The 24,555-nt window shown below is 45.5% G+C and overlaps 1 protein-coding gene and 1 long non-coding RNA gene across 4 annotated transcripts in view; one reads left to right on the top strand and one right to left on the bottom strand.

The window, feature by feature from the left end:
- Nucleotides 1–19,278, bottom strand: part of MACROD1 (mono-ADP ribosylhydrolase 1) — a 311,747-nt gene extending 292,469 nt beyond the window's left edge. The window contains exons 1-3 of one of the 3 annotated variants that reach the window (XM_081843022.1): nucleotides 18,925–19,278; nucleotides 13,627–13,728; nucleotides 12,339–12,458 (exon numbers count right to left, since the gene is read on the bottom strand). In XM_081843022.1, coding sequence (XP_081699148.1) covers nucleotides 12,339–12,458; nucleotides 13,627–13,728; nucleotides 18,925–19,186 — 484 coding nt within the window. In that variant the 5' untranslated portion in view covers nucleotides 19,187–19,278. The remainder of the gene's footprint in view (nucleotides 1–12,338; nucleotides 12,459–13,626; nucleotides 13,729–18,924) is intronic. The other 2 variants (XM_081843020.1, XM_081843021.1) reach the window with 2 other exon arrangements.
- A 14-nt stretch (nucleotides 19,279–19,292) lies between these two features.
- Nucleotides 19,293–22,952, top strand: LOC309331038. The gene is made up of 3 exons (XR_014151695.1): nucleotides 19,293–19,575; nucleotides 22,002–22,239; nucleotides 22,913–22,952. It is a non-coding gene; the product is annotated as an uncharacterized lncRNA (long non-coding RNA).
- Nucleotides 22,953–24,555: the final 1,603 nt, after the last annotated feature.

Raw genomic sequence — 24,555 nt, 5'->3', positions numbered from 1 at the left:
CTCATGGTTAGTCTGAAGAGACCTAATTCACGGGTCCAGGTTCAGATGATGCACTGCATCAGGTGTGGGAACGCTTTAGCCCTCCAGATGCTGCTGAACTGCAACTCCCGTCAGCCCCAGAAAGCATGATGGGAGTTGTAGTTCAGCAGTACCTGATAGACCAAAGGTACCCCACCCCTGTACTTATGGCTTAGCTCAATGTACCACTGCAAAAGAACCATCAGGGAGGAGTAAAGCAAACTCAAGAATTAGAGATGGATGAACCTATCCATTTCATCAGCCATTTTCAGTTTCTCATTTTTCCAATCTTAACTTCAGCTTGTCTTGTTTCCACATAAGCTTTAGATTACTCTTCTATGTTTGCACGAGAATGCACTTGGGTATGTTTATTTTCACTAATGTACTCGTTTCTGTGTGCACTCCCACCAATTCACCCATTTTTGTACAAGTCTTTTGGTTGGAGAACTGCATCACAAAATTTAAATAAGTGTGAATTCTGAAGGATAGCTGTGTTTTCTTTCACCTATTGGTTTGTGAAGTGAAAATTAGGCAGGCTCAACCTTAATGTGTGGAATGTGAACAAATTCTCTCCTCCTCTTCCCCTAGCAGGAAAAAGTGGGTACTATTGCTATTATTACTATATATTTATTTATGCCCCACCTTTCCCCCTGACAGATACAGCTGTCTGTGTTCTCCCTCCATTGTCAGAGGCAGTGTGTGTCTGAGTACCAGTTGCTGGGAATTGCAAGTACAGTACAAAGAGTACTACTGCTTTCAGATTCTGCTTGCAGGCTTCCCAGAGGCATCATGTTAGCCACTGTGAGAACAGGTTGCTGAACTAGATGGGCCTTTGGCCTGACCCAAGAAGACTTTTTCTTATAATCTTATTCTCCAAATTCACCCCATTTTTTTTCTTTAGGTGAAATTCAGTGACATCTCTAGAATGGATCAGTGTTCTCTTCTGACTTGGTTTCTACAGTAACAGGCAGGGACTTTGTCCAAGGAACAGAGGGGTGCCCTAAATTAGATTCACATCAGGGATGTCCCAAATAACAGCACACACTTCGAATGACGGGAAGGAACGCAATGTGTACCCGTTTGTACACGGAAGCTGGCTTCTCCCAACACTCACCAATTATGCAAAGCAGGTCACGCAAGAGCCTGCTGACCGTTTGCTCGGCCTCCTCCTGTCCAAAAAAACTTCAACAGAATTCCTCCTTGCAGCAGCCACCCCTCCAGAAAGCAGCCACGAGGAGGTGGTTTTAACGATATTTAAAATGTCCCTGTGAAATATAGCCCAGCGGTGACAATAAAAGGGAGCTGAGACAAGAGCCATCTGATGGGGAAGTGCTCCCGACTTAGCCATGCAGAAAGCTGCTGCAAATCTCTGCTTTTATGGCAATTTTTATAGCCAAAAGGTGGAGAGAGACAGGAGGGGAGGAGGAGAGGGGGGTGGAATAGGAAATAGTGCAGCCCAGCCACACTTGTTGCAGCTTGCCTAGAGGTTGGAAAGAGAAGCCCAAAACCTGGATAGGGAATCCCTGGGAAGGGAGCAAGGCTCTAGTGGAGACGGGCCCAAGATTCCCTGCCACATCCCAGAGCATTCAGTTATCCATGCAATTTCCTTAATTCTCTGCAAAACAAGTCCATATTGATAAGTCATCTGCCCATGCAAGGGAGCATAGCTGCTGTGAGACCAAACCTCAGCAGGTTGGGTTTTTTTCACCATGGCCCCCTTTGTCGAAAAACATGGTACATCTGGCACACTTCCTGAAACAACAGCTGGCCATGGCCAGGGATGGGGTGGGGGCAGGAAGCGTAGCCTCCATCCATCCAGTTCCTTGTAATACCACCTCTCCCTCTTGCAATCCCCCCAAGCCAAGCGCAGAGTTGTCTGTAGCACATCCTCTTCCGCAGCACTGAAACCCTTCTTTCCTCTTCCTGCCAGGCACAGCGCCCAGCTTGCTCTCTTGTTAACAGCACTCATTAAAATGGAACAAAGGCTCAAATGCCACCAAGGTTGCTGACACGACACCCGCTCTCCAAAGAGGGGGAGGGAAGCAACCACCACTGTTACTTACCACTTCATGAAAACAGAGAAGGGAAGAAGGGATGGGGAGATAAAGAGGCAGCTCAGGAACCCAACTCGGAAATGATTTCACTTGAGCTGTCTGTCTGTGTGTGCTGAGTAGTCCTGGACTCATCACTGATCCTTCTACAGGGAAGCCTCTTAAAGGCAGAAGCACTCACTTTTGCATTTATTTAAGTATGCTTCATAGCTCACCTTTCTTCCCTGGCGGTCTCCCACCCAGGCCTTTTCAGTGGTGGCCCCCTTGCTTGTGAAGTGCTCTCCCCAGGGAAGAATGCTTGGCTTATCTTTCCCTATGATTTTTCTCTTTACACAGGCATTTGGCCCTTAAGTTGTGGCTTCTTTTAGTGGAGTTAGATCTGTTAAGTCTTGTCTTTTATCAGTGTAGCTGTGCTTCTAATATTTTTTAATATTAATTGGTTTTAACATGAGTCATTGGGGGTCACTCTGTGAGGAACTAACAAAGAAAGAAAGAAAGTTTGTACCACTGGTGGCTGGATCCTTATTTTCTCCCATCCCCTGCAGGTAAGGTTTGACAGCTGTCAATCACCTGATGTTACAATGGTGTCCGGTGGTCTGTTTTTGCCCTATTTGAACTCAAGCTGTACAGGCAAAGTCATCACACAGTGCAACTCCTGGCAATCAGCTGATTGCCTCTGGGCTTGCAAAGCACAGTGCCTGGGGCTGTCCAAGGGGCTTTGCAGGTGCTGTCAATCAGTTGATAGGTGGTCCCTGCAAGTTCCATTTTGGCCCAGCGGCACCTTTAACCTGACATCTTACATGACCAGCTTAACTTCTGCAAAATGGCTATATTGCAGGAGTTGGGCAGGTAGGTGGGACTTGGCCAAACAGGAAGGCTTGGTGGGCCTAATCAGGTCCGTAGGCCAGGAGTTCCTGGCCACTCCTGTATCACATTGTCCTCAGCTCATGCCCAGCAAAATGTAATGCTGCAAGATGACAAAGGGTCCATCTAGTCTAGCATCTTATATCCCACAGTGGCCAACCAGACACCTCCATGAAGCCCACAAGCAGATCCCAAAGGCAAGAGCCCTCTTTTGTCACTGATCTCCAGCAACTGGAATTCGGAGGTAGACTACCCCAGACCATGGAGGCTGAAAGCAACTGAGAGGCTTGCAGAGGAAGGCTGGGTCTATCAAATCTCATTTTAAAGCAACACATCCTGGGGCAGTGAACTTCACATGTTAGTTATGCATTGTTGCGAGAAAGTATTTTTTATTTTGTCTGTCCTGAATTGACTTTCACTGGCTTCCCTCAAGCTCTTGTACTACAAAGAGAGGGACAAAAAAAAAAAAACATCTCTCCAAACACTTTATCCACACCACTTGTTCAGAGTAGACCCACTGAAATGAAAGAACCCAAGTCAAGTCATGATCATTGGTTTCAGTGGGTCTATGCCGAGTAAGGACTTATTCACACTTCATCTTATTTTGCTCCTTTCCCCCTGAGAAAACAGCTCTGTAGCACAGCAAACAGCAATTTGGGTTTTCTGTGGATTGGCGTTTGCTCCAATTTAGCACTAAAAAGTGGGTATTCCCTGGGAAAGGAGCAGGGGCAGGGGGAAACCACTTGTACCTGTTCTTTGTAGGCACAGGACAAGTGGAAGGGTAGACCAGCCCTAAGATTAACACTGGATACAAACCACATGCAGAGCTCCCTCTAATGGTGAACTCAGGTAATAAGGCCCCAAAATGGGACCTCAGAGAAAGAGAAGAAAGAATGAGCTATCAGCATGTTATCAGGGGTAACACTGAGGTGCACAATCTGTTGCACAAGTTTGTACTAGCATAGCTTTTCCATTGGATTCCTCTTTTGCAGTGTTAAAAAATGCACCAGTCTTGGGCTAGCACAGGCAGTGAATGCTGCACAGGGCAAAACAATAATCTGCTCACAGGATTGGTCCTTATTGCTTGCGTCTTATGGGTTGTGTTGCAAAATTGTGGCAAATTTCTTAAAACCCTTCATCAGGCTAGGTTCCTTTCTCTTTCAGAGATGGGCCCCTCAGCTATGCCCAGTCAGAACTCCAGCCCTCTTAAAAAATATGACTATTTGTCATCTTCATTCAGGACACTCGGAGGTACTGCAATAAGTACATTTAATTAATCAAATTCAGAAAAGCAAGACAGTTAATCTATTAAGATCTCTCTCTTTTTTAAAAAGAGTTGACAGTAGGCAGGTTTGAAAGACAAAGTTAAGTAACAAATATTTCTTCCCCCAGTGGAAAGCAAGATCTGAGAATGTAGTAAGAGCAGAAAGCCAAACCAAACACACACACACACACACACACACACACACACACACACACACACACACACACACACAAGCTCATGTGCTCATTCAGAAACTGGCCTTTTTGACCTTGGCTGCAAAGCCAGCAGGGTCCAGGGAGCAGGGTATTGTGAGCGCCATGGGAGCATAAAGAGCTAGTGGTTTTATTTGCCAAGTCAGAAAGCCGGTTAAAATTATTCAATGCCATAAAAAGGGAGATAAAAATTGTCCATTAAAACTCCGCGCTGGAGAGCTCCCCCCACTCCCACCCCTTGACTCGCGCCATCAGATTGGTACTTTATATAACAGTCTCTTCTCAACGTAGACTGAGCAAGTCGCCCAACTCAAGAACTGCTCCAAGGAAGGGGAGAGAGTCTCTAAAAAGAACAGTACAGAACAAAAAAAGAAAAAGACCCATAACAGACGCCGATGGGTAGATTCCTGCTTTATTAAGCAGGAATCGTCAGAAGTGAAGTGCCAGGCTAGAAGGAACTACCAGGCACTGTGAGTCCAATTGTCGCCAGATCTGCTTTTAGAAAACCATGAGATGCGTTTTTAAAATAGTCCCTATATAGCGCAGGCCTCGCCATCTGGCCCTCAGGCCTCTCCCCAGGCCACACACTGCTCTGTTTGTCCTTTGATGAAAGCTTTTGCCTGGATGAAAAGCGTCCTTGAACTGTGTTAATGCCTCTTGCTTGCCTGGATGAAGGATGTGTGAGTGTTTATGCAGGTCCCACATACCTTTTTCTGCCCACATTTGCCCCTGCCCCCATCAACAAGCAGTCCCTGGAAGGTTGCCCACAAAGCATTGTGGCTCTCAGTCCGAAAAAAGGTTCCCCACCACAAGACCTAAGGGAAAGTTAGCACCTAGGGGGCAGCTTTGTATCAGTTCTTCCTCCTGTTCATGCAGCAAGGAATGAGGGAGGTGAGGCAGTCCCCAGTTAGTTCTGTGGGTGGGAGAGTGCTAAAGGTCAAGAAGTCTCAAGACATATGTATGACCAGAGTGCTTAACAGGGAAGAAAAAAATGATACTCCAGCACTAGTGATGGATTTAGCTGCATCCACACCAAGAGAGCAACTACAGAAGAGGAGAGCATCCTCTTTGAGGATTTTTTTGCCTAGCTGGAATGTACCCTTGAACTCTGATAAGTTTTCTTGCTTGTCAGGATGGAAGGTGTGCAGAAACTAGTGTCCTGTACAAAGCAAAACAAAAACAAAAACTCTTGTTCTGCCCACTTTTGCCTCTGGCTCAGCCCACCACCAGCATGTGGTTCTCCAGAAGGGAATGTGGCCCCTCAAGATTCCCAACCCTGGTTTAGAGCTTGGGCCAAGCTTACCCCTCAGACCTGTTCTTTTCGGGTTCCATCATCCCTCCTCCTAAGGCAAGCAATAGATTTCCCCCCCCCCCTAAGTCATACCCACCAAGTCTTGCGGTACCTTACAGGCTAGCCTAATGCCCTGCCTTTGGAATCTCACATTTAACTTTCACTTTTCGCCAGGGTGATAAAGATACTAGTTGGAGGGCAGCTGTCAGGATCGCTGTGTGTGTGAAATTCTCAATATGCAACAGGGGTGGTGAATATTTTTCAGACCGAGGGCCCCATTCCCTCAGGAGCAACCTTCTGGGGGCCACATACCAGTGGTGGGCAGGGCCAGAGGCAAATGTGGACAGAGCAGTAGATGTGATTTACCTTCATAGGTTACATTCCAGCCATGCAAAACACAGAGGCTTCTACGCACACCAGCACCACACCACACCTCTCCAGCAAAGCAAGAGGCATTACTTATTGCATTTATATTCCACCTTTTCTAGCCAAGGAGTTCAAGGTGGCACACATGTTTCTCCTCCCCATTTAATCCCCACAACAACCCTGTGAAGTAGGGCAAGGTCACCTAGTGAACATCTTGGCCAAATGGGAATTTGAATCCTGGTCTCCCAGGTCCTAGTCCAAATTTCTAACCACTGCACAGTGCTCGCCCTTATGAACATTATCACAGTTCAAGGACATATTCTATCCAAGCAAAACAGCTCAGGGGTGTGTGGCCTGTAGAGGGTGTCTCAAGGGCCAAACAGAGGTCTGCAGGGCCACATTTGCCCTCCAGACCAGAGGTTCTCCACACTTGCAATGCAACCACTCCCATTTACTGGCTCCAGCTCAGGTAGCTTGGAAGGTTTAACAAAACAAAACACATACAAGCTTCCCCAAGGCTGGTGCTGGCTCAGCTCCGGCCTCCTTTCCTGCTGCCCGAGCAGAAGCAAAGCGTTTGCAAGCAAACTGGACTGCCAAAGTGACAGGTGAAGCGATTTACACTGACAGTTCGGCATCGTAATATCTGCCTGGAGCTTTGTCTCCTGCACTTTGCAGTCCCATAACTATTGTCGTTATAAGGCGGCCATTCATAATACCAAGGATACATGGCGGCTCGATCCATTCATCTACTCGTAAAGTACTCAGTTGGGAGAGGAAGGCTCTGATCATTCTACCAGCTGCTTGCCTGCAGAATCTATATATATATATTAGAAGGAATGTCGCCATGGTCCCAGGAATACCCACATAAAAGCAAAGGAGCTGGATGTGCCACCAGGTGAGTCTGGGGAAGTGCCACAGTTCAGTGGCAGAGCATCTGTTTTGCATGCAGAAGGTCCCAGGGCCCAACTCCCTGTAGCGTCTCCAGGCATGGCCGGGAATGCCAGCTGCTTGAAACCCTGGAGAGCCACTGCCATATCAGTATAGACAATACCGACCTAGACAGACCAATGACCTGATTTCATGTAAGGCAGCTGGCTATGTATGCACAGGGAGCAGCTATAGCTCCATGGCAGGGAATCTGATTTACATGCAGAAAGTCCCAGGTGCAATCCCCAACATCTCCAGGTAGGACCAGAAAATAGTCCTGCCTAAAATCCTGGGAAGCCACTGCCAAGGGGCTCGTAATCGGTGTTCAAGGCCAGTGGTTCTCAACTAGTGGTCTGTGGACCCCAAGGCGTCCACATAACCCACCCAGGGGGTCCATGGCACCATTCATTTAATGAAAACTACTATAGAGACATCAAAATTTTCAAAAGTAGGGGGTCCATGGCTTGGCTTCTGAAAAACAGGGGCTCCGTAGTACTAGCTAATTGGGAACCACTGGGGTGGGCAATACTAAGCTAAATTAACTCTGTGTAAGGCAGAAAGTCTTTATTCCCACTCCCCATCTGTGGCTTATGAGGGAACTGTGGGAAACACCATCCCTCCAAAGAAGAAGGCTAATGTAAGCCAAGAAGTTCCAGAACTCGAGAGCCGACTTTTCATGTATTGTTATGTGGTATGTCTACATGTACGCGCACACACGCATATCCACTCCTGCACAAAAGCAACAAATTACTGAAACCGCACCCAGAACAGACAGAGCCTTCCCCAACCTTGTGTCCTCCAGAAGTTTTGGACTACAACTCCCATCACCCCTAACCATTGGTCATGCTAGCCGGAGTTAATGGGAGTTGGTGTCCAAGCCATCTGAAGGCATCAGGCTGCAAAAGGTTGGTCTATTGCTATTAGGGATGGGGAAGAAATTTAATTACATGAACATTTTTATATCTAATACGCACTTTCCCAAGCAATGCAAAAACTGAAACGAAATGACCCTTCAAAATTCACACTTCTCTGAATTTTGCAGTGCAGCTCTCCAGTCAAACAATGCGTACAAAAAAAATTGTATTCAGGCAAAATATGTGTTAAAATGCATATATTAGGGAAAATAACATACAAATACACATTATATTAATCAAAACTGCATGGAAAGATGTGTGTGTTAGGGAAAATGTGCGCTAAACTGCTGATGAACTAGGACATTAAAAAAAATGGAAACAGAAATGGAAATATGGAAAACTGAATTTAAGACTGGAAAAAATGAGAAACTGAAACTGACATATTTGCCAATCCTGAACCATGAATACCTTCTTCAGAGGCCTTACTCTGTGGGGAAGCTGATGTCAGGGTGCAGCCCTGCCAAGAGTTGAAACCTGGGTCTCCTCCTTGGAGGAGTAGGCCCCACCCCTAGCATATCTCTGCACCACCAGAGACACTGAGGAGCTGTAGGATTCAGACGTCTCCATCCCAGAACCAGAACTCCCCACAGCAGTTTCGTCGGTTCCTAGCCGGTTCTGGGATTCTCCACTCCCAACTGAAAGGAGATCACTCCCGGGGCATAGGAGCAGAGGAGGCAGCAAAGAAGGCAGGAGTTTCACAGCCTCTAGCAAAAGTGCCAGGCTAGCTATACAGAAGGAACTTTTGGTTATGTACAGCACTTTGCACCCTTATTTTATCTTTACTGCTTTTCACAAAAAGATGCCTCAAAGCAACTTACACAGTATTAGAAACATTAAAACCAACTATTTAAAACAACAGCCAGAACAAACTACTCAAGAATACCCATCCATAAATAAGTATAAAAAAGATGGATTCTACCTACTCCACCACAAGATTAACACTATAAAAACAGGCCGAAAGTGAACACTATGATCCAATTTAACAGCCAAATGGCTGCGTAAACGACATTCCCACATATAAAATACAAACCCCTGTATGCAGAAAACTAGCCTATCAGCAAAAATGTCCCTAGCCTGGTCTTCTATAGCTTATCATTCCCATGCAACAGTGGGGACTTACGAGGCTCTTTGCTAAATAAATAATCAAGCCGCCTTCTCGTCACCTTCTGCTTCAGGGTATCTGTTTGACACTGCAGGTGCCAGAGAGCCAGTCCAAGACCAAATGGTGACCCAGGCTAAGAAGTCTCTTTGGCACCCCTCTCCTTTTGAGCACATTTTTAAAAATTGCATTTATTGCTCATTTCATGACTTGGATGCACAATCTGCATGCCTGATTTATCCCTGTCATATAAAGACAATTAAACCTGCCTGCATGGATCTGATCGCAATTAACTCACATACAGACCATGTGTTAAATAGGCACCAATGCCTATGCCAACAAAGAACAATTAAAAAAAAAGACTAATGCAAAAGCAATCATTGCCAAGCAGATCAGCATCGCTAGCTTTAGAGACAAAGGTGAACTGTTTATAAAAATTTATTTCACGCACAGTCCCACCAAGCCCAGCACAAAACCAGCCGTCAAATCTAGCCCCAACAGGCACTTTGGGACCAAGCCAGGTCCAGTGCCAGCAGACAGTAAGATTGGGCACAGGCTGAGGGCTCCAGTAGGTCAAAAGGGCCCCTCACTGGCCACACAGCCACTTAACACTCTGCAATGGACACCGGACAGCATTGCCACTTTTGACCAGGAACCAACCTTGGCTCCCATCTGCGGTGGCCACCTGCCATTTTAATTTACCCAAAATGCAATGCCCTTCACAGATCTGTAAAATCTCTTCATGGATCCATGGTCTGGACAGAAGCTTTAATCTATAGACCAGAGCATTGCACATTGGGTACAATTAAGAAAGCAGGCAGCCACAAGGGATTGGGAGCTTAGCTTGGCTTTCATTGAAAAGCAGCGGGGCTCCCCATCTGCTGCTGCAACACCATTCAGGGGCACAGCAAGGAGAGCAGGAAGTAATGGGCTGCTGCTGTGGCAATGACAGAAACAAAACATGGTGTGACCACATGAGGACATGTGGATGTGTGCTGAGAGGGCCTTGAATTCTCGCACCTGCCCTGGATGGAGTGCTGCACCTGAACCTGGGATGAAAAACCTGCAGCCCTCCCAGATGTTGTGGGAACTCCAGCACCCGTCAGCCCCAGCCAGCATGGCCAATGGTCAGAGGCGTTGAACTACATCTCCCACCAGCACCTGGAGGGTCCCTCCACTCCCCACTTGGACCTCTTCTCACAGAGTCCCACCATCCACCCACAGCCTTGCTGTCTGCTGAAGACATTAAACCACTACAAATCACATCCGCCAAGAGCTGCCTTGGACGCACTTGATTCCTTTCAGGGAACCAAGGTTAGCAAGAAATAAAAACTCCGCCTGATTCTCTTGCCTGCACGACACAGACCACCCTGCCTTTCCCAAGATGCAGCATCGCTCATCTCCCCCCACCCCCAACCTTCCTAGCATGAAATGAGTGGCTACAACAGCAGCAAGCGGTTCCTGGCCTCGATCCGTGCAGGTAATTACTCACAGCTAATGATAATTATCGGGCCTCCTAGAATTTAATGGACACGTATTATAGTCCCACTTGCGACTTTACATATGAATTAAGCACATATGGGCTTCATGATGCACAGAGGCAGGATTTATGAAGCGCCAACAAAACCCCTTGTTAGCAAAGACTTTTATTCCACTAATAAACAGCTTGATTTATTAAGGTAGGGAAATTAATACTGGGGGCAGCCCCACAAACCATGGAGCTTTGGCGCCCTCTTGTGTAAGTTGCTGGGAATGACAACCAGGCCATGCAAACCTCAAATATTTCTGAGCTTAACGTTTGCGGAGGCTCAAAAATACCTTCCTTCCCCACAAGCTACAGCAACTGAGCCCATAACTGAGTCTAAGCATTTGTAATTAAAACCACCGAATTTTCTTTTCCTGCTTTTCCCCTTCCTGCATTCCCTGTGCTGAATTTTTGACTGTAAGCTCCTCAGGGCAGGGGCCTGTCCTCCTCTACTCTGTAAAGCACCACGTACACTGATGGTGCTACATCCACAAATAACAACAGCCATACTTGCCAGTAATTCAAATGCTGATTCAGTCATGTGTCTTGTAATCTCTTTAACCCCTTATTCAGGTGAACTGGCTATTATACATAGCTCACACATAATATTTTGATACATACATATTCTATATAATTTTAAAACACCTATTTTAACTTTTATTAAACCCAATACCCATTTCATTGACTCATTTTTATAACACCACACATTTTTTTAGTTGAAAAACCAATCGGCACTATGCACAGCCAAGTACCACTACCAGTTTTACTAGAGCATAATGCATGTTAATGAACATCTAAGAGCTACACACAGACCCCTTGTAAATATTACTTCCGTTCCTCATTTGTTGCCTGTTGTGTATATAATTCAGCTCATCCAGTGCAGCCAGATACTGCAGTCTAATATAAGTAGGGGCCAATTCAAGTCCACTTCCTCTTTTGCTTCACAAAATGTTCTGTTTAACTAAGCCAGAACCAACCTAGAGAAGCAGCTTCTTTCTCCTAAATTCTTCCACACATTATTCTCATCCAACACTGTTTCCTATACTTGAAAAGGGGTTCTGTACAAAACTTGGGAGTTCACACTTAGTGTTTGTTAACCTTAGCTGGTAACTTTAAAACCGAGGACAAACTTCTAGAGCGTTTTAAAGCAGGGCTGTGAAAGGCATTGTTTCCCATTACGTACACCCCTAACAGTATTTCTTTTTGTTTCCTATCCAGTCAAACAAGTTTCAAAAGAACACAAAAACCTACCAAACCTGTTTAACCAGAGACAAAAATGAGATGAGCGCACACATCACAAACAGTACATCTTTCAAACGACCTTCAACTCTAATGTCTTTCTGCAATCCCCAAAGTATTAGCTGTTCTGTAAATCAGCTATGAGGATTGGAGACTGGCCATTTTTGAGGTTAAGAGGATGGTACGATTGGAAGCCTTGTTGCCAGCGAAGTACACGAGGAATGCGGGAATGAGTGGCCTTTTAGATGTTGTTGGAACACAACTCGCATCCCCCTTGCAACTGGCCCCGGTGGCTGGAGCTGATGGGAGTTGCAGTCTACCAACAACTAGAGGGCCGTCCTGGTCTACACATTCATTTCTTACATTCCACCATCAAGCAGGAATGAGAAGCACTGCAAAACCGGCAAGGCTTGTGTGATCTCTCTGCCATTTTCAGTTTTCACAAATTGGAGCAGCAAGGCTCCCCCAGAAGACCAACAGACAGTGCCTGGCATGTGAGTTATAAAAGGCTACCAATAAGCCAAAACCAATCTCAACCACAGTCAACAAAAGAGCCAAACTCACTCACCAGCGTTGACAATTGCATCTACCTCCAGCTTGGTGATGTCACCACGGAAGAGAGATATCTTCTCATTCAGATGGTTATCCTTGGGGAACAAAGACTCTTCAGGCTGCTTAACCCGGGCGCCTGGCATCAAGAAGACAAGGGGGAGAGACTGCACATTTTAAAGGCTGCCTTCATGTCAAATTGGACTATTAGTCCATCTAACTCAGCATGGCCTACAACAGGGGTAGGGAATATTGTGCCCTCAGGTGTTAGCACCCCAAGCTCCCATCAGCCCCAGCCAGAATGACCAATAGTCAGGGATTATGGGAGCTGTAGTCCAGCAACATCTAAAAGGGGCTGCAATGGCTACCTCTCAAGGCTCTCCAATCCTGCCTGGAGAAGCTGGGTACTGAACCTGGGACCTTGTGTACTGCAAAGAATATGCACTGTTTGAAGTCTTAGAAAGCTGCTGAAGTCAGGGAAGACCACTGGCCTGCAGGCCTCTCCACAACATCCACCTGTCCAACACCTGATGCCAAGTGTGTGGAAAGCAAAAAGGTATGGGCTGGGCCAAAGTGGGTTTGCAGACACCACCAGTTAGCTGATGATGATCCCCCACCCCCCTGCAAAAAAAAGCCCATTGCAAGCACTGGCAATTAGCTAATCATCAGTGCTTCTGTGCGCAGTGCCATGCAAAAATGAGTCATTGTGATGTCAGGTGATGGACAGGTAGGCAACCCCACTCACCTGCCAAACCTGACCTGTTTCGGGGGAAGAAAAGGATCTGGCCTGCAAGTCGGACCCAGTTCCCCACCCCTGCCATAGACTAAATGAGCTAAATGAGCCAGCAGCCTAACATGGTATAATAAACAACAACAACCCCACACCCATCTGGCTGGATTGCCACAGCCACTCTGGGCAGGTTCCAACACATATAAAAACATAATATCACATCAAACATTAAAAACTTCCAGATACAGGGCTGCCTCCAGATGTCTTCTAAAGGTTATTTATCTCCTTGACATCTGATGGGAGGGTGTTCCACAGGGACGGTGTCACTACCGAGAAGGTCCTCTGCCTGGTTCCCTGTAACTTCACTTCTTGCAGTGAGGGAACTGTCAGGAGGCTCAGAGCTGAACCCGTGTCTGTCAGCTTTCTATGTTAACAGCTCTACAACACCCCTTTTCCTCAACCAAAGTCCACATTATCCTTGCCTTGAGCTTCTCCATGGGAGGTTGCGGGGAGCGAGGAGAAACAACATGCCCATGCAATTATACTTAAAGAGCTTTAAAACAAAATAAAATCTCACTTTTGGCCATTTCTTTCCAGCTTGGTATTTGCTTCAGTTTGATGAAATCCCTGGTGAAATAATGCTCTCGCCTCTGCTTGTTATTCAAGCCTTTCAGAAATGCTGAAGAGCAAATAAAAGGAGCAGGAGAAATAAAGACGGGTTAGTAGGATAAAGACAAATATTGGCACAAAGTCTGAGGGGAAAGGACTCGCAAAAATTCTGGGAGAAGGACTTTCAGAGCAGTGATGCAACCATTATATTTTTGCCTTGTGGATGCTCAATGGAAACCTTCATTCTCCAGAATGATGGCAAAGCCCTTTCGGAAAGTCTGCTTTATGGTGGAAACTACACACATATAAAAACCGTTCTAGGGTCACATTGTATATTAAAACGTTTTATTTGCAGGTGTATAACTGAGTCCTAAGTCAAGTACAAAGAATAAACGTAACTGCACACACACCATACATTTAAAGCACATTTTTGCACCAAGGAATCATGGGAAGTGTAGCTTGTTGAGGGTGCTGGAACTGTAGCTCTGTGAGGGGCAAACTACAGTTTCTACGATTCTTTGTGAGTGAGGAAATGTGCTTTAAATGCATTGTGTGTATGCAGCCAAGGCAGGCATAGGCAAACTCGGCCCTCCAGATGTTTTGAGACTACAATTCCCATCATCCCTGACCACTGGTCCTGTTAGCTAGGGATGGTAGGAGTTGTAGTCCCAAAACATCTGGAGGGCTGAGTTTGCCTATGCCCGAGCCAAGGCATCATTCTACTGTGTCACATATAGAGCAGGGAGAGGGAACCTGTGGCCCACCATACATGGTTGGACTACAACTCCCATCATCTCTTACTGTTGGTCATGGTGGCTGGACCCAACAGGAGATTAAATCCACCACCACAGGTTCCCCAACGCTGTCACAGACCATTATTCCACACACACACACACACACACACACACACACACACACACATCCCTTGGAAAAATTGACCCAAATAATTTGAGGAGAAATCCAAACATTTCTAAAATATTACTTGTGAAAAAATGTGAAAAAGTCATTAAATCCCCTCCTCCACTGCAGTCCAACTTTCTTTGGAGAGGTATAAACGTTGGCCTCACCAAATGAAATTGATTACTGCTAAGATCCTTTCCCCCCTTAAAATACTGAACTGCACTCCACTACTATAGCAACCCGCAGCAAGTAATGAAGAAGGCTTCTATCTTATATGGAGGTGGCCATTTTGAATTTCCCAAAAATTCAAAAAGAACCTCAGGAGAGCGCTTTCTGAGGAAAAACAAAATGGCGGCCACTCCAGTTCTCCTCCCCTCAAATGAATGCCACCTCTCACCACCACTTGTCGACATATTGCCATTTTGTCAGCAGCCATTTTGATGTGAGTTGAATGGGTCTTATATTCACACCATACGTTGAAAACACTATACAGTACAATTTTAAAGAATCTTGGCTTCCCCTAGATAATTCTGGGAGCTCTTGTTTGTTAAGGGTGCTGAGAGTTATTAGGAGGCCCCTATTCCCCTCACAGAGTTACAATTTCAGAGTGATCAAACAGCCAGTCCCTTTTCTATTATTCACATGGAACTCGGGGAGTTTTACAGGGCCAACAATTTCATATTGTTGTGTCACGTAAAAACCCATATGGAAACCAGCAAGGCCTCTGAAATATGGTTGCCAACCAATTCAAATTGTCTCAGCCCTGCTAGAATCACATCCTGCTAACAGAAAAAGGAGGTGGGGAAGAAAATAAAAGAAAAACCATGGCAGAGCAGAAAATGCATTGTCAAGGCTTTCATTTTGATTTCCTAATTTCCATAAGATTGTATCACATTACAATTTTATTTTTACTGTATTTTTTGCACTTTTTTCTCTTTGTTTCTCTTTATCACTTCATTTTTACAACTGAAACTCTTCTAAGAAAGAAGAAATATTAAAACAGGAAAGATCCTTTGCAAATGTCAAAAATGTTTTCTTTTATATTACCTCGAGGTAGCAATAAAGTTGGTACATATCCTCATTTATGGTGGGGTCAATTGGTGCAAGATTTTTAGAATTTAATTTTGGCAGAAATGATAAACATTACAACATTGTGTGTTGTCCAAAATAAATATTCCTGAATATTTTTGATACCACTGTAAATATATTGTGAGAATAATTGGTCTTATATATTATATTGGCAGCATGAACAGCAACTGCAGTTCAGTGGAAAACAGTCCAAAATCTTACACTGAGCGCTTAGTATTGCTCACTCTGGAATATAGCTATAATGGGGGGGATCACAAATAATTTTAGATTTTGACAAGGCCTAGAACCCCCAGACACTTTTTGTAAGATTTTGCATCTCTCTGTGGCATGTACAGTGGAACCATCATTTTCAAGACACTCATCATAAGACTGGCAAATCTGGAACTATACTTGATCTGAGAAGGTTAATAGTCTTTACTTGGACTTTGTTATTTTAACTCATGAACAGCTACTCATTCTATGTGCCTACTTCATAGTGTTGTTTTTCATCTTTTAATTTTTGCCTTTTGTTATATGCATTATAGCTCTGCTTTATGTATATTATAAAATGAATTTTTAAAAAGAGGGGGAAACGGGGGGGGGCTGTCACAGCAACTGGCCTTCAGAAACACACTGCCTCTGACAGGTGCTTAACAGTACAGTCCCTTTTCACCAAACAGAAGCCGACTCCCTTCACACCAAAGAGGCCCTCCCCACTCAGGCACACTTTGTCCTTGACATTTATTAATGTTTCTTTTTTCTTTTAATTAAGATGAGGTGGCAGGGTTTTTTTAAAAAAAGAGTTTGGCAACTCTATTACAGCTTCATCAGCCTCCTGGAAGATTACTTATGCTCAACCCCTTAGGAACTTCAACACCCCTCTGCAGAGATTTGCAAATCCAAGCAATATATGTAGTGGCTTTCAAACCATATTGTTGGGAAACATACAGTTCGTCATGAGCATATTGGGTGCTGTGTTCCTCAATACAACATTCATGGCATAAAGCCTGCCCAAGACGAAAGTGTAGCGCTAGGCACGCTTCTAGAGAAGGGATGGGGCCTCCAGATATAGTTGGACTACAAAGCCCATTATCCCCGACCAATGGCTATCCTGGCTAGCGCTGGATGGGAGCTGGAGTTCCAACAACCTCTGAAGAGCCACAAATTCCTCACATCCCTGTTCCAAAGCATGTTTTCCACTTATGCTAGGGCAACAGCTAAGCCAAATATGCCTAAATTGTGCCTATGCAAATGAAGGTTTGAGAAGCCCTTGGAACATATTCCCAAAACCTCTACATCAGCGGCTACTTTCAACTCCCAGGCCCCACTTGAGATCGCTTGAAAATTACTGAGGCGCACCCAGTCACAAAAGCACATTCGAAGCACATTTCCCCCTCAAAGGATTCCAGGCATTGAAGTTCACCCCTCACAGAGTTACAATTCCAATCCCAGCAGTCTCTTCTTTGGAGAAGGGAAATGTTCTTTGAATGTGGTTTAAAAGCATAGCTTGTACGCAGCCCCAGTCACAAAATGGGAGGTGGAGGAAACGTTTGGCATAATCAGTTGACAATTACTTACATTACATTCTGCCAGTATGTAACCCATCTTTGGAAATTGATAAAATTATTTGCCACAGCGCTTTCCTTGTGGCAAGTAGTTATTTAACTCGGCTTTCCTCAAGTTGAGCATAGCTCGGGTGGTATTGCAACTCAGCCTTCCCAATGTTAAGGCAGAATTTGCTGATCCAGAGGCTCTAAGTGGAGAAGGCCTTTTTAAACATATTTTTGCCTTTATACTCTCATGTGACTAAGCATTTTTACCCATCTCCTGTAATGTCTTCTCCCATTTTCCTTTCACACTCAACTTGTACCTTATCCCACCCCACCCCCCTCCTCTAAACCACCAGTTTCTTTCATCCCTCCTTCCCAGCCGTTTTACATTCACTTCTTCCAAGTGAGGTGGCCCATAGCAGGCTCCAGCCCACTGCACTACAAGGCACACAATTGCCACAGCTTGATATACAGGTGCCTCCACAGATAATTTGTATAGAAAGTATTCTCGGGCTCCCGCTTCCAAAAAAGTGTTACAGGAGTTTGGAAACAAAAACAAAACAATTCACTGCTTTAAAGTTGAATTTGGGGCACATATAGATTAACACGTCCTTTCTGACTGACAGAAACAGGAAGGCTTGGGAGGCAGTCCTGGTCATTGGCATGGTTGCCACCTTTCACTGTTAGCTCTGCTCCTGTGCTTTTAAAAAGCAGGGTGACATGTAGAAATTTAACGGCAAAGCTTGCCCTACCACTTATCCAGGCATGGATAAGCATCCATCAATTCTTAGCAGTCAAGCTGTTATTGTAGGCCCAGGAGCACAGCCAAAGTTTTCTCGCTTTCTTTTTTAAGTTGGCAACCTTATTTAGGGGACCATTCCAAAAAATAACCACCAGCATACAGTCTACCAGCTGCATCCCAGCACCTGTTTGGTACAAGAACCATAGCTTATCAAAAGTGGGGGGAGGGGTCCCCCCCCCTTCTCTAGGCCTCTGGGAAACATATGGCGGTTACTGTTATGTAGTGAAGTTTCACCCTGGGCCAGCAGGGGGATACTGTATATAGTTTTCACTCAGGTCTGTCGATAGTTTTCACTCAGGTCCACGTCAGTTATTTTAGGCGGGAACTCTGGGCTGTTGTTGCTACAATGTTGACAGCCGGCTGCCTATAAAAGCAGGCCGGCTGAGCTGTTTGCAGTCAGTTCTATTCCAGCTTACGAAATAAAGAGCAACTTGGAGAAATCGCTGTGTCGTCTGCTATGTCAACCCACAACTTAACAGCTACCATAGCCAGTCTCCTAGGAGACCATTTAGATTTCCCATGATGCACTGCAAAAAGCCTTTCCCCACTCCCAAACAGAGCAAGCTCAACCGGTGAGATACATACCCATGGTTCACAGTGCACACAGACACAAGAAGAGTTCTTGGTTCAGTAACTACAAGCCGACCGTTCTCAAAATGCCACCCCTTTGTCCTATCACAGTAGTGAAAAACTCAGAGCCAGAGCTGCAGTGCCATTACAAATAACGGGCATTGTGGATTTCAACAATCACAGCAAACATGAGGATCATGTGCTCAGGGGGAGTATATGATCAAGTAGCCCAGGAGATGAAAACTGTGCCAGGGACTGCCAGCAGGCAACAAGGGGCCCAACACTGCGGGAGGCCACAAATTTGCTCCAGAGAACCAGGACACCACAGAAACACACACACACATACACAACACACTTTCGCCTCCACATCACTTACATTTAGCCTCCTTCCAGTCAGTGGAGGTGGTCAAATCCACTTTGGCTGCCATGGCCAATGGGGGAGCAGCCAACCAGCTCCGGATGCCCCTTGCAAACACCCAGTGCTCTGGCACCCTGCAGACAGGGGCCCTGCCTCCACTCCAAGCGCCCTTCCTTCTACTACTGTGGAGCACTATAGGGCAGCTGCCCCAGACCCTCCACAACCTCCCAAAGGCTCCAAAAAAGCTCTTGTTTCCCAGGAACATGAAGAAGCCTGGCATGGCTTCAAGAAAAGGGCTGGAAGGGGGGTTCACTGGGCTCTCAGCCTGCTGCCCTGGTTGGTCACTCAGCGGGCGAGAGAAATTCTTCTCCCTTATTTATAACACCTGGTATTTAGGTGGCAGAGTGGAATCAGATTGCTAGCTGCAGCTGCAGCTGCTGCTGCTGTTGTTGCTACTGCTACCCCAGCAGCACACATGGAGGCAGGCCTTTGACTTTCAAGCCTCTTCCCTCTGGCCCCGCCCTCCTCGGGCGCAAGGGCTTCTAGGCAATGTAGTTCCACAAAGGCTCCTTCCCTGGTGCGTTTCTGCAACTGCAACGCAGCGGCACAAGCCTTCACAGTGAAAAACAAAATCAAAAACAAGAATATCAGCTCATAATAGTTTCACTGGTGAGGAAAGAAGAGCAAGCGATTGTTGATATCTTTAGAAATGTGTTTATTTTGCTGGGAATATATTATCTCAACAGTGGTACACATTTTAGACTCTGGACTGTAACGATTCTAGGGAATTCTTCCTCTTCTTCTTGTTACAATTTTTACCCATTCTTCATCATCAGGTCCCAGGGCAGGTTAAAACTGTTTTAAATGTATAATACTAAAAACCGATTTTTAAAAATACAGTTGCAAAATTAGGGTGGGTCCTAAAATGTTGTATATATAATATACTGTAGACAGACTGATTATTATTATTATTATTACTATTATTATTACTACTATTTTTATTATTACTATTATTATTATTACTATTATTATTTATTACTTGTACCCCACCCATCTGACTGGGTTGCCTCAGCCGCTTGGGACGGCTTCCAACAGAATATAAAAAACACAGCAAAACATCAAACATTTAAAACTTCTCTTCAGCATATAATGAAAATGACATAGTTAAGGTGCTAGATTCACCTCTTTGGGGAGGAAATCCCACTACTTCGGAGCTGCCCCAGAGAATGCCCTCTCCCAGGCTGACACCGTGACCCCAAGTTTCTGAGGACTAGAACAACAAAGAGACCCCCTCTGTTGATCTTAACGCCTGAGATGTTCTATAGGGGAGGAGGCATTCTTTCAAATATTTCGGTCCTAAGTTATTTCGAGCTTTAAACGCTGATGTGAGTGCCTTGAATTGGGCCTGGAAACAAACTGGCAACCAATTGCTTTTGATGGTAATGTGTATATATGGCATATTACTTCAGTGCTTGGTTACCGTAAGAACAGGATGTTGGACTAAGTAATAATAATAATAATAATAATAATAATAATAATAATAATTTATTTGTACCCCGCCCATCTGTCTGGGTTTCCCCAGCCACTCTGGGCGGCTTCCAACAAAGATGAAAAATACACTAAAATGTCACATATTAAAAACTTCCCTGAACACTCACACAGGACCTTCACCGCCTTCACTGGTTCTGATTTAAAAGAGAGGTAGAGCTGGGTATCATCCGCATACTGATGAACACCCAGCCCAAACCTCCTGATGATCTCTCCCTGTGGCTGCATGTAAATGTTGAAAAGCATGGGGGAGAGGACAGAACCCTGAGGCACCCCACAAGTGAGAGCCCAGGGGTCTGAACACTCATCCCCCACCACCACTTTCTGAGCACGGCCCAGGAGGAAGGAGCGGAACCACTGTATGACAGTGGCCCCAGCTCCCAGCCCCTCAAGACGGTCCAGAAGGATGTTATGGTCGATGGTATCAAACGCCGCTGAGAGATCCAGCAGAACTAGGAAACAGCTCTCACCTTTGTCCCTAGCCCGCCGGAGATCATCAACCAGTGCGACCAAGACAGTTTCAGTCCCATGATGAGGCCTGAATCCCGACTGGAAGGGATCCAAATGGTCCGCTTCTTCCAGGCGTGCCACACTCGCTCAATCACCTTGCCCAAGAATGGGCAAGTGGACCTTTTGGCAGCTGCCCCACTAAATAAATCAAAGTCAATACAATTGATTGCCTCCCCCCAACAAAACCTGCCCCCTCTTAGCAAAAGGTGCCCCCCTAACAAAAATCCTGGGTATGCCCATGGTTGGCTCTGATAAGTTTGAGTTAGGGCCATGGACACCTGCCTGAAAATCCTGCCCTACCAGTACCTCTGTATCTGAATATGCATCATATATTCTCTTCCTCCTCCAGACAACCTGTTTATTGAGTCTTCATCCTGATCTGCTTGCAAAAAGCTTATGCAGAGCTTAGACCACGTCTGGTCTTTATTGAGCATTAATTCTGATTTGTTGGCAGGGCAGTATATGACAATCAGCCCTTGTCCTTTTGCGGTGCTTATACATCTTCCCATTGGCAAAATTGTTTATCTAACATAGAGCTTTCCAAACTGTGTCTCGACACTTAGTGTGTCAGCTGCAGTATGGAGGTGTGTCGCGCGAACGCTCCCCACTCTCCTCCCAGGGCTGGAAATGGGTTCATTAAATCTCCGGTTTGCTAGTAAAACTGAATTACTGTGTTGCAAAGTGATGCATGTCTAAAAGTGTGTCACCAACATGAAAAGTTTGGAAATCTCTTCTCAGTGTGCTTCCCCATCACTTTCCTAACCACAAAACAGCATTTTTTAAAAGTATATTCGTTGTGCTATGGCAACAAAGCACTTTGACCCACATTAATTGTGCAAACCTAAATTTCCAGTATGTGCTTGAATCCCTTGTCTCCCACTCACACCTTCTATCTATATAAGCCCTGTACAGTAAGTGGGGGTTATGTTCCAGGCCCCTGCTCACATTAGCAAAATGCGTGTAAGTGGGGAGCAGTCTTTAAAAAGCTTTAAATGCCTATTTTTACCTGCTCTCCATGCTCTTTTTATTTTATACAGTACCTTTGCCTCCAAATCACCAGAAAGGTCAGGAAACACTGCAATCCAGCTTCCCCAACAGCTGTTCAACAGAGTAGTGCAGCAGCAGTGAGAGCTCCCATGCATTGTTTTGGAGCCCATAAGTTGGTTTTCAAAGCTTTGTTTCTGGACTTTTGGCTCACTGGCATTCTCTTCAGGCTCTATGGATGGTCTCCTCATAAGCCACGAGGACTTTCTGGCTCTCTCTCTCCATTTCCAGGTTTGAATTGAATTTATTTATTTATTTCCCGGCACCTCAAGTATTCATGTTTGCACGCAGGTCAATCATGCGTAAGTGGGGGATGCCTGTATTTGAAGAGCTGTCTGGATGAAGTCCAGCTTAAAAATAAATGAAGAGCTTTAAGTCACGTTCACACCATATGCTTAAAGCACAGAGATTCCCCCAAATAATCCTGGGAACTGTCATTTGTTAAGTTGTGGGAACCACAACTCTCTGAGGGAGTAAATTGTAGTTCCCATGGTTATTTGGAGGAAGCCATGTGCTTTAAACTTATGGTGTGGATGTCACCTTAGGCAATATAAGACCAAAAGCAGGGGGAAATGGAAATGAGAGTGCAGTTCAATGAGTTGTCAGCGGGTCATTATATCAGTGAACAGTTGTTGTGTCAAGGCTGTGAAAAGGAATGCCACATAATGGTTAAACAGGTGCACTGTCCAGCCTCAAAGGTTCAGTCCCAGAATAACTTTAGAAGGGAAGAAAGAGGCACAATCTTACTTTCCCTTGATAGGCCCATTTTTTCCTTTCTTTGCCACTTGGCATCAGTGGCTGCTAGGCTAATTTTAGGTGGGTTGCCAAGGCACCACCAGGCGAAGTCAGAAGCCAAGCTTCTAATTATAGCCGAGAAACTAATCTTTTTTCTTTCCCTCTGCAGCCCAGAGCACCAGCAGCTACAATGTGGACAAAACAGACTCCAGTGGCGTAGCGTGGGGGGTGCAGGGGGGGCCGGCCGCACCGGGCGCAACACCTGGGGTTAGGGCAAATCCGCGGGTTAGGGGGCGCAAATCCACGGGTTAGGGGGCGCAAATTATTTGCCTTGCCCCGGGTGCTGACAACCCACGCTACGCCACTGACAGACTCGGTTTTTAATTTATATTGTACCCCAGGATTCTCAAGTCAGGCATACTGTGCTATTGTAAAATCAAGAGATTTTAATATTATCAGTGGCAGCTGGTCAATTAGGGCAAATGGGACACTGCGATACCAACCTCAGACAACCCTCACCTGGCTTTCTTCCTACTGACAACCAGGCCAGGGGGTGGCACTGCTTGCCAGCTCTCTTTTCCTTAGGTCTTATCCATGCCCCCATTTCCCTCGCCACTTTTACCTGGGGAAACCTGTTCTTTAGCACTGAATCGGAACAAACAGCATTCGGGTTTTCTGTGGATTGCTGCTTGTTCTGATTTAGTGCTAAAGAGTGGGTTGACCTGGGGGAAGTTGTGGAGCAAGGGCAAAACTGCTCAGACCCATGCCTTGTAGAATTCAACAGGGAGGAGGGTGGCAACAAACCAGAATTATTTGGCTCCAGCAGTCATTGGCTCTAGCTCTGACTCTGCCTACTGCTGGGCTCCCTGCCTTTTACCAATGCAGTCCAAATGGGCACTAGCCATCACTGAATGTAATTAAAATCTTCTGGTTACTTTAGTTCAGGACCGTCTCCTCTGTAACTCCATATCCTTAAAAACAGACTCAAATTTTATCCTACTTAAGCCTTTGTGTATTTAAAATCTCCACAATTTTCTGTTAGTTCTCTCCCAGACTCCTCAATCCCCATTGAATGTTAAGCCTTACATTGTCTTTATCTCACCTGTGCTCACTTTTCCCCTGCACTCACTTCTTTATCATGTCTTCCTGTCTTTAGTTTAATCATAGATAACTAGCATAGATTACCAGTTTCACACACAACCTGCTTCCAAAGAACCTTGGGATTTATTTGTTTTCTTATATTTCTGTCCCACTTTTCTTCCATCATGGAATCCCAAATTGTGTCCGTGTCACTCCCAGGCAGTCGCACATCCAGCTACTTGCCAGAGCCATACCTCTATGTGGGAGTTTTTTGTATACTTCAGTGCCGCTGATGCATGCAAGTTTTTCACAGCATCCATGCAATGCTGTCATTGAACTACCATCCACTATTACTTTCCCATTTAATTTTCCTTTCCGCTGAGAAATCTAATCAGCATAAAAAGCCCACCATGTACTGAGACTCCATACATTAAAGCAGGGCTGGGGAACCTCTAGCCCACTGGCCAAATTTGCTTTGACAAGGGCCCTAATCTTTTCCTATACCACATACACCTGCCCCACATCTGACAAAATGTGACATCAGGTGTGGTGACATGACACAGTTCCTTGTCGGGAACTCAATCATACAGCCAATTCCTGCAGAGAGCAAGTTGATCAGCAGCCCTTCAAAGCACCATGTGGGGCTCTTTGCAAGCCTCACATGGTGCTTTGAAGTCCTGACCAGCAATGCTAGGTGCTTGCCAGATGCACAACCCCACCTACCTGTCAAAT

The sequence above is a fragment of the Podarcis erhardii genome (genome assembly GCF_964252035.2).
Source record: "Podarcis erhardii genome assembly, chromosome: 15".
In the NCBI taxonomy this organism is placed as follows: Eukaryota; Metazoa; Chordata; class Lepidosauria; order Squamata; family Lacertidae; genus Podarcis; species Podarcis erhardii.
This window is presented reverse-complemented; position numbering and strand designations above follow the sequence as displayed.